A 9,893-nucleotide genomic window follows, 5' to 3' on the forward strand; every position below is an offset into this window, starting at 1 on the left:
GTGGGCCGCTTCCCGAATATTTTATCGTGCATGGGTTTCACCCACCGAGAATGGACGGTTTCGGATGTAAGGTACGGAGAGTCATGTATACCAATAGGAAGACGGCAGTCCAAGTCATTCTAATAAATACATGGTACGAGTCCGGATCACGGACTCATTCTAATAAATCGACTGTATCTCGAAGGGCGTTGAAGAGGATGTAGTACGCCCTCTCCGTCGGGTGGATGGAGTCGAAGAAAACGTACTTGGATGCATCCGGACACATTGGAGATTTGGGTGAACATAAGAAAGAAGCTTCGAACAGCCCTGTTCCACAGCACCCGTCCGTCGAATCTTCAAAACCTGTTCGAAAATTCATTCTTCAGGAGGTGCACAAAGCTGTTTGGTGGACACGATCAGCGGTGGGCCATAGGAAGTTTTCAACGGTGGACGTCATTGTCACCGCTAATTCCTGTGGTGTGGTCCACTTGTAACTAAAATGATATAGAAAAATGGATGGACGGTGTGGATAAAACCCACATACGTCACGGTGGCCACTCAGAGCCCCTGCCTGTGCTGTGCTGAGCTTGGACGGGTGGGGTAGTACCCACTACCCAATCCGCGTCCGTACAAAACTGATAATGGACATTGGCTACACACAAGAGGTGGAAACTCCGTCGTTTGATGGTTAGGATCTCTCGATTAGATGACTTTTAGACCATGGTCCATCCGCGATAGATCCATCAAGCGGAAACGAACCCATCAGGCATCATGCACCAATGCTGCACACGTAACTACTCGCAGGCGCACGTGTGAGATTCGATCCACTCATTACGCGGGGAGCCACTGCTTATGAGGAGAATCTGTGCGTTCTGCACATCTGGTGCGTCGATGGTGACCCCTAACCAATTTTTTCGACCGTTCATCTCTTCATACACGCCCAGCGCACCTGATGCGCAGACGGGGCTAACTCTTCTGCCAGGGTGCATACCCAAGCCCCGTTCGCACGGTCTCCATCTACACCTTTAATCGAATGGCACGTGTGAACCTGGCAGGTGTTCAAGTCATCAGGTGGTGCATTAGGTGGGCCCCACCGTGAAGGTGACCTCATCCGAATATCAGTCCGGTCTGGTTCTATCAACCATCCATTCCTTTTACACGTGTCGGACACCTTATATGAAGACCAACCTCAGTAGAAACCACCTACTGGCTTGGATCTTGCTCACGTGCATGCATTGAATGAATCACGATTCAATTGAAATGCGCATCCAAACGCACACAGTAATATCATAAGAGTAGAAGAAGAAACAAAGCTTACCAAACTTGGCGGGGCGGAGGATCATATCCGCGGTGGGGCCGTATATGTCTACGTAGACGAATCTACACCCTTCGTTTCCGCATCTCTTTTGGATGGCCCCTAATTCGTCTTGCAGCTTTCTATTGTAGTCTTGAGCTACGGAATTGAGTGCATCCACACAAGCTCGTTTCTGAAATGGCCCACCTCGATTAGCGGTGATGACGATCGGCAAGCAACCCATTGGAGGAAGGCCCGCCACCGCAATCTTCCATGGCCCCAGATCCCGCAATCCCTGATTACGTAAGCATTTTAAGTTGTCAAATTACGAAAATATCCAACACGCGTGTGGGATTTCTATGCCACTCACTGTCAGAGGGGACCAGCAAACTGGTCATCAAGTGTCCGCGTCAGGCTACGTGTGGCCCACCTGATGATCTGACTGCAATAATTTTAGACTCTTTGGCATGCCTGAGGAACGGCCCGGATCTGTACATGTGTGACACATTGCAAGATGCGAGAACCATATGCCATCTAAGTATAATACGAGTGAGGTTCACCTTCTGTACTTGTGGTATGTGGCTCAAATCCAAACCGTTCAATTATTGAGACCAACTACAGATCAGTTCGATACTCAAAGGCCTATTGATTGGACAATCCAAACCTCGAGCGTTTACTAGTTTTTATTTCTACAGCCATTAGATGTCCCCCAATAGACCACCTAAAATCAAACTTCCTTTGAATTACCGGGTTATAACTCAATGACAGTGGGTCCCACGATTTGCGCGGTTAGGATTTTGAGTCGCGTGTGCACTAGCCACAGCGTACACGGGTGCGCTGTCTCAATTGGGTGGCCTTCGAATAAAAACAGGAGTGGGTGGAACTCGGAAGAACTGTGCGGACGGCTACGATTTTTTTAACTGTAAGGAATCCGTGGTGGGGCCCACTGGATGGATGTCTACTCATAACCTTTGAATTTGGCAGTCTTTTCAACTTGGTCAAGAAAGCTTGACGTTGGGCGGGCCATTCCCCAAAACTCACTCTGATTTGGCAATTCCGTACTACTAGGGTGCTGTTCGGCGATCCAGACCGTTGTTCCCATGGAGACAGCCGTGGATTGGAGCTGGGAGCTGCCCCAGAAATTTCAGATATCCCAGTCGCCTTTTTCCACAGGGCTGCTGTACTTATGTTGTAGTGACGTGGGCCAATGATTGAAGGGCTAGGATCTTTCAATTCGTGAGGTATTTGGGGTATCCGCCGTCCATGGTTGGTATAATAAAAGCAACCGGCTGGATCTCCAGACCATGTGTGCCAGCTGTATGCGACGGCTACGGACGCGGATGTCCTGCACAAGCTGGGAGGGGCCCACGGAAATGTATGTCAGAAATCCATCCCGTCCATACGTTTTAAGAGCTCATTTTAATATATGCAACCCAAAATGAGGTGTATAAAACACTCGAGTGTGTCACACGAGAGGGAAAATTGGGGAAACAAATTCCTACCGTTGAAACCTTCCTGGGCCCAACCATGATGTTTATCTTCTATCCAAACTGTTTACAAGGTCATTCCCAATGGCGTGAAGTGAAAACACTAAAATTATAGCCTGATACAAAACTTTTATGGCCATACGAATGCTTCAACGGTGCTCACTGAATACTCACTGTTTCCTCATGTGTGGCCCAGGTGAGTGTTGGATACATCCCTCCTTTTTTATTTGAACGCCATAAATTGATCTCATAAAACGGATGAACGGGGTGGATCTCTAAAAAAACATCACGGTGGGCTCCACTCAGCATCCTTGCGCAGGAACTTACTGCGAAAGGCTTTAGCAGGAAATCCGCGTCCGTTCCGCATGTAAAAAACTGGGCCGTTAGAAAAAATTAATCAAACGTCGCCAGTGGACGCACGCATGCGACCCACCCAACGAAAGGCCCTGATCTCCAAAACGTTAGCGAGATTGATACGTGTAGGAAGAATAGCCGTGAATCAAAATGGCTAGTCGCGGGAGTAGCCAAATCAGGGGTACCTCATGAGTGGGCCGGTTAGAAACAAACCTGAATGAATTCTCCGAATTTCAGTAGTAGGAAATACTGGTATTCTTCAACCGTGTATTTCTGTTTTCTGAATGGGAGAGCAAAGTAATTGACGACGAAATCATTCGTCCCTGCACTGACGATGACCGCGGACCGTTGGATGTGATCATCGGCTCTTTTCTTTCCAATCATCAGCTCCAGTCTCTTCTTGTACTCTCGGAAGTAGTCCAGCTGCTTGGGCAGATCAATCACCTCCTGAAATCAAACAAGGGTACACCACAACTTTAACGTCTATCAATTAATCATAACAAATTGGAAAATCTACACCGTTGATTGCTTCCTAATTTTGGTGGCATGGGCATTTAGCGGGAGAAGCTAGACATTGATTGCTCCCAATTGGCACGCATGCCAGTCTGTCTGGACCGTTCGTTTAGTGGTCACTTGTTGGATAGGCCACTCCTGTAAAGTTGCACGGTCAGATGATACTAACTGTTAGATGAATGGGATTTTTGGAATTGGGGTCGCCTGATGGTTTAGACAATGATACAGTGATCAAAGGTGGGCCCCACCATGAAGATCACGTGGTGGAAAAAAAACAAAAAAAACCAACCGACCCACTAACAGGTGCGCCACACTTGTATGTTGGATGAGATGATAATATCTCGATCGATGGTAGCCTGATTAATCGACGGGCCTAGTTTTCACAGCAGGTGATCTTCAAGGTGGGACCCACACGGCTCCGATGTCCATCAAGTGCGATACGTTTGTGGGACCCACCTAATTTTCCTCCTTTGCCGTTAATCGCGGTGATCGCCACCGCATGTAGTTACACGTGGCTAGCAATAACACTCTTTTGGCAAATCAAATGCCTCTCGCACTTGGCGATGTGGGAGAAACGTGCGAAATTCAAGCTTGTCATCAGGTTGGCCCACCCAAAACATCAATACGAGCGGAGGTCTATGCGCTTACAGAAGAAGTTGTCTTTTGGAACCGGAATACTCTCCGAATCTTTTCAAATTATACTGAACGGTAGAAACTCGTAGCATACTATTAATCTAGGCCGTCTAAATCATGGCCTCTTGTCGATGGTGCACATATCCCCAAATCACATTGACCCGACGACATTAAACATCTGATCGTGCTAGTTTAATTTGGAATGCTGATGATTTATTTTCAACCATCCATTTCAAGAAATTAGGTTGATGATTAGTATCATCTGATCTCCGTAATTTTAGATGCTCCGTCCAAAGTGGGGTCCACAATTTGGACCGCCCGAATATGATTTGCCACTATTTAGTAAATTAAGGCAGACGCAACTGGCAGTTGATCCCTCGCCGTGAATATGATTAGGGTGCTATAGCAACCATCAAATCGTTCTATCCCGGACTTTTGTACCAGCCACGTGGCGCTTGTGTATGATGATCCAAACCAGGCGTCGGGTGGGCTCAGCCGTTGATTGACCCTCGACCAAAGTTTTCTATGATTGGACTATCTTAACCATCTAATAAATTGGCCTTTCCAAAATTGTAGCCGTTGCTGATTTTGACTGTTAGTCTTTGCTTGTAAGCCATAAATTGAAGGGCTAGAATAGTCCAGACATTGTGGTTTTTGAATTCTGAAAACTCCAAATTGACAGTTTCGATTCAATCTGACACGTGTGTAGAATATCAAAGCTGTATCAGGTTCCAGCCACCGTGATCAGAGTAGGCCCCACCTGGCACAATGTGTGGTCTATCTGATTTTCTGGTTTAAAAAAATAAAATAAAATAAATCCTGGTGTAGTTGATCCAATCGAGTATGAAGCAGGCATGCACCTTACAAGTGGCGTCCATGTACTGCAATCAAAACCGATCAAACAGTGGGCCTATCGTAGATAGTGGGAATTCCAAAAAGATCCTAAACCTTTCCCAGTGTACTTTTCGTTGAATCTGGACCACAGAATCCCCTACATGTTAGCCGTCCATTTTTGGGCAAGCAATCGGATAGTTACGATGATCTTTTATACGATTATTGTCTCACAACACCTCGAAATTGCGAACCACTGTTAGATCCGTGTTGAGGTACATATATGCCAAATGGACAGTGGTCACGTGTCTGTGTATAGAGGACATACACTGCGAGAGTATCGAACTTTTCTCTCGATTGTGGACATCCAGCGTATACGTGTCCAGACAATGGAAACTGTGGAGCCCAATTTCGATTGGTCCCGGTCAAAAGTCAAACAGCACTGATTATCCTAACCATCCAAACTGTGGCCATAAAGATGGACCACTGAGATGAGGGGAAAATTAGCGTTGTGCGGTTAGGATTGACCAGCTATCCACTCTGATTTTAACGACGTGCCCCATTTAAAGTAAGAATAATTTGGATGGTTCAGATTATATATTCAGCCTGCCAAGTGAACAGCGTCTGCATGCATGGCTATTCATGTTCTTGCTCTCTCAGAGTATCAACGCTTTTGTTTCCAATTGTGGAACGTTTAACCTGCGCATGCCATGCTGACGTTGGCATTTTATAATTTTCTCAAAGAATTTTCTACTCTCTCAAAGAATTTTCTCACTAAACTTCACCTTTATCCCATCAACCTTTTTACTTCTCCACTACCTTATTTCTTTTTCCTTTTTTTTTTTTGGGATAATAATAACCATGCAACTACGAATCTATTTTCTAAAATTTTCTACTCTTCCATCTCTAAAGTTTATTACTTTTTCAAGCCAGAATGCCCTTTACTTCACAAATCATTATTTATTTTTCTTTAGTGCCTCCATCGAAGACGCATTGCATTGTAGGTATATTTAAAGAAAATTTTATAAACCCTAAACTCGAAAATTTTGCATGTGTAAGAGTTCTTGGTCAATTTCATAGATTTTTTTATTTTTATTTTTTATCAATTTTAAACAAGTTCTTGGTCAATTTTTTCAAGTTCTCAGTCAATTTCAATGAGTTTTCGGTCAATTTCAGTGAGTTCCCGATCAATACCGCCGAGTTCTCAGTCAATTTTTTCAAGTTTTCGATCAACTTCACAGAGTTCTGGTTTATTTCAACGAGTTCTCAATCAATTTTACCAAGTTCTTGATTAATTTTCCTAAGCTCTCGATAAATTTCATCAAGTTCTCGCTCAATTTTCCTAAGAGGTCATTTAATTTTCTAATTACAGTGGTAATTCCAGGTAAATGGCTAATAATTATTTACCTTTGTATTTTCAGTTGGATTTCCCAGGTGATGTTGAAATCCAACTTTATTTATAACACTCCTCACGTCACCCGAGGAGAAAAATGTTAAATCATGGGGCCCACTATGATGTGTGTCTTATCGACACCATCCATCCCTTTAGCCTGCTCATTTTAGGGCATGAACCAAAAAAAGGCAAATCCAAAGCTAAAGTGGACCACACCACATGAAACAATGAGAATTGAACTCATATCATTGAAAGCTTCTTGAGGACCTAAGAAGTTTTGGATCAAGCTGATATTTTTGTTTCCCCTTTATCCATGATTGTGTGACCTTATGAACAGGTTGGATGGCAAATAAACATCAATGCGGGCCTTAGGGAGAAAACAACTTTCAACTGTTGATGTCTTTATGATCATTGTTCCTTAAGGTGTAGTCCACTCAAGCTTTGGATTTGACTTTTTTTTGGCCTCATGCCTTAAAATATGTTGTTAAAAAGGATGAATGGTGTAGATAAGTCACATATATAATGATGGGGCCCACATATTTAAATAGGTAATGACATCATTTTTATGGTCCGAATTTCAAAATGTAATTCCCGGCCAAATTTCAAACCGGTGGAGTAAGTCATAATTACGTATTTTCATGTATTTACTAGGGAATTTAAAAATCAAGTAACCCCTAAGTTCTCGGTTAATTTGATGAAGTACTCAGTCAATTTCACCGAGTTCTCGGTCCATTTTATTGAGTTCTCTGTCAATTTCAGCAAGTTCTCAATCAATTTCACCAAATTCTCGATCAATTTTCCCAAGTTCTGGGTCAATTTCACCAAGTTCTTGATCAATTTGCCTGACCTCTCGGTCAATTTATAGTGACTATTCGGTTAAATTTCAGCGAGTTCTCGATTAATTTTAGTGAGTTCTCAGTTCATTTGGCCGAGTTCTTGGTGCCTGAGTTCTCGATGAATTTGGCTGAGTTCTTGGTCAATTTCACCGAGTTGTCGGTCAACTTCAACAAGTTCTTGATCAATTTGCCCGACTTCTCAGTCAATTGCAGTGATTACTCGATCAAATTTCAGCGTGTTCTCAATGAATTTTAGTGACTTCTTGGTGAATTTCAGCAACTTAATGATCAAATTGCCCGAGTTCTCGATGAATTCCAGTTAGTATTTCTTCAAGATCTTGGTCAATTTGCCCGACTTTCGGTCAGTTTCAACGAGTTCTCAGTCAATTTTTCCGAGTTCTCGATCAACTTTCGGTGACTTCTCGATGAACTTCAGCGAGTTATCGATCAATTTTCACAAACTTCTTAGTGTATTTCACCGAGTTCTTGGTCAATTTTCAGCAAGCTGTAAGTAAATTTTTACGAGTTCTCAGTCAATTTCCAAAGAGCATTAGATGAATTTGATTGAGTAATCTCGGTGATTTACTAATTGAATTTGACCGAGCACTAGGTGAATTTGCACATGTAATTGGTGAATTTTCATTGACTACAAAAAAATACATTCATTCTTGAGATTTTTCTCTTTGTAAACTTCACTTTTAACCCACTAGCTTTTTAAATCATCCTTACCTCTTACAACCGTCGTACCAATGAAATCCAAGTTGAAGAAGAAGAAGTAGAGCGCGTTAAAGTGAGACACAATTTAAAACCCTTTGAAAGATTGCACAAAACTCAAAAGATTTCAACTTTACCAAGTTTGAAGGAATGACCGGAATCTTGAGCAAGATTGCATATGTAAAATGCTAAAATCGGTGATTCAAATGAGATTTTAAGAAGAAAATTAATGAGAAAAGATGCATTTTTTTTTTGTTTTTGGATATAATTGAATGAAAGGAATATAACCCACAATATCCCTATATAAATAGTCAATCCTCCTAAAGTAAAGTTTGCATAATTTAGAAAAACCAGTCAGTTAAAGGTGAAGTCGACAGCGAGAAAATGCTCAAATTTTAAGGTGCTTTCAGTCGGTCAAAGGTGAAGTCTACGGCGAGAAGTTTCTCTAATTTTAAAGTGTAAAGCACCGCCAATGTTTTGAGAGGGAGAGAGCGAGAGAGATACACCGAGTTTTGGTGTGAGCGGGTCGTATCCTGACCCCGCAGAGGCGAAACTGACGCCCGTCATCAGCTCTTCCAAACTCAGCGACTTATCTAGATACGGCGGGATCGCATCTTTGAGACCCATGTATGAAGCTGCACCAGACACACCACACTAACCAAGCATCAACATAAGACAATCCAGACCGTCGAAACCATGTGGCCTATCATCAAGATATAGAACATATTAAAAACAAATAAAAAATAAAAAATAAAAAAATTACACTCATCAAGCAGTCATAACCATAGTTTAAAAGCTCGAAAGAACTCTACTCAACTCGCCTGAGTGTACTCGACTCGACCCGACCAGATTTTACCAAGACTCGAGAAAAAACTCAGAAAAACTCGTACAAGTTTACCAGAAACTCACCCGAGTTTTCGAGTCGATTGACTCAGCTAGGTTTCGAGTCGAGTCCAGTTTTCATCTTTTAAGCTATGGTACGGCGGGTATCGAATGGATTTATGGTACGGAACCATAGTATTAGAATAATCCATCCACAGTGGGGCCGACAATATGGACGGTTCAAACACCACACTTGTATGCCACGTGTGCAATGAATGCGTGTCCGCAGCAATATCAATGCAGAAAGAACTTACCGACGAAATCAGTGAGGAGCCGTCCGTTAGTAAATCTTCCGGTGGGCCTCTGTCGTGTATAATCTCTTCCGTAGGGTGGGAAATTGCTTCTGAAAAGAGTCGGCACGTAGTTATTGTTACCGGGGTCGACCGTTGAGTCGCCAAACACGAAAATTGCTGTGATTGAGTGGGATTGTTGCTGATTATGGGCTGGAGATAGCGATGGAAATGATAGAAAAAGAGAGAGAAAGAGAAGGAGAGAAGGAGAGATTTTGTAAGAGAAGTTCTCTTCGGCCATAGCTCACATGAGTAGATGATGTCTGTTGTGTTATGGAGCTGGTCTGTTCCCGTTCTTTTGTCATTACGTGGGGTCACGCACTAAGAGACAATATGACGAAAATAACCTTGATGTTGGGCGTGATAACCATGATGCCACTACCCTCTTTGGCCCTCCTTTGTAGTTCGTTTTGCCTTGGTTGCGACTCGGGAACCAACCTGTGTCGGTCCCCAGCACCAGCGGAAACGGATGGGCTACTTTGGTGCTCTGTCGGCCTCACAATGATGTATGTGTTTCATCAATGCCGTTCATCCATTTTTACAGATCATTTTATGGCTTGATCCCAAAAATAAGAGGGATATAAATTTCAGGTGGACCACACCATAGGAAAACAATAGTGATTGGATATCCACCATTAAAATCCTCCTAAGGCCCACTGTACTGTTTATTTGACATCCAATCTGTTG

The 9,893-nt window shown here is 43.1% G+C and overlaps 1 protein-coding gene across 1 annotated transcript; it reads right to left on the reverse strand.

Annotated features, from left to right (window-relative positions):
* Nucleotides 1–88: 88 nt before the first annotated feature.
* LOC131241098 (GDSL esterase/lipase At5g45960) lies at nt 89–9,533 on the reverse strand. The gene is made up of 5 exons (XM_058239747.1): nt 9,171–9,533; nt 8,539–8,669; nt 3,328–3,561; nt 1,298–1,568; nt 89–342 (listed from the first exon to the last, which is right to left on the reverse strand). The coding sequence occupies exons 1-5, from the start codon at nt 9,445–9,447 to the stop codon at nt 155–157; spliced, it is 1,101 nt and encodes a 366-aa protein (XP_058095730.1). The 5' UTR covers nt 9,448–9,533; the 3' UTR covers nt 89–154.
* Nucleotides 9,534–9,893: the final 360 nt, after the last annotated feature.

Source organism: Magnolia sinica, chromosome 3 (genome assembly GCF_029962835.1).
Source record: "Magnolia sinica isolate HGM2019 chromosome 3, MsV1, whole genome shotgun sequence".
In the NCBI taxonomy this organism is placed as follows: Eukaryota; Viridiplantae; Streptophyta; class Magnoliopsida; order Magnoliales; family Magnoliaceae; genus Magnolia; species Magnolia sinica.

Bases quoted from the DNA above. Each gene is read 5' to 3' on its own strand.
- LOC131241098 (XM_058239747.1), bottom strand. From the start codon at position 9,447: ATGGCCGAAGAGAACTTCTCTTACAAAATCTCTCCTTCTCTCCTTCTC. The intron at 3,562-8,538 runs GTATCTCTCTCG...GTTTGATTTCAG, and splicing joins CGCTCACACCAAAACTCGGT to GAGGTGATTGATCTGCCCAA. The intron at 1,569-3,327 runs GTTTGTTTCTAA...TTACGTAATCAG, and splicing joins AATTCGGAGAATTCATTCAG to GGATTGCGGGATCTGGGGCC.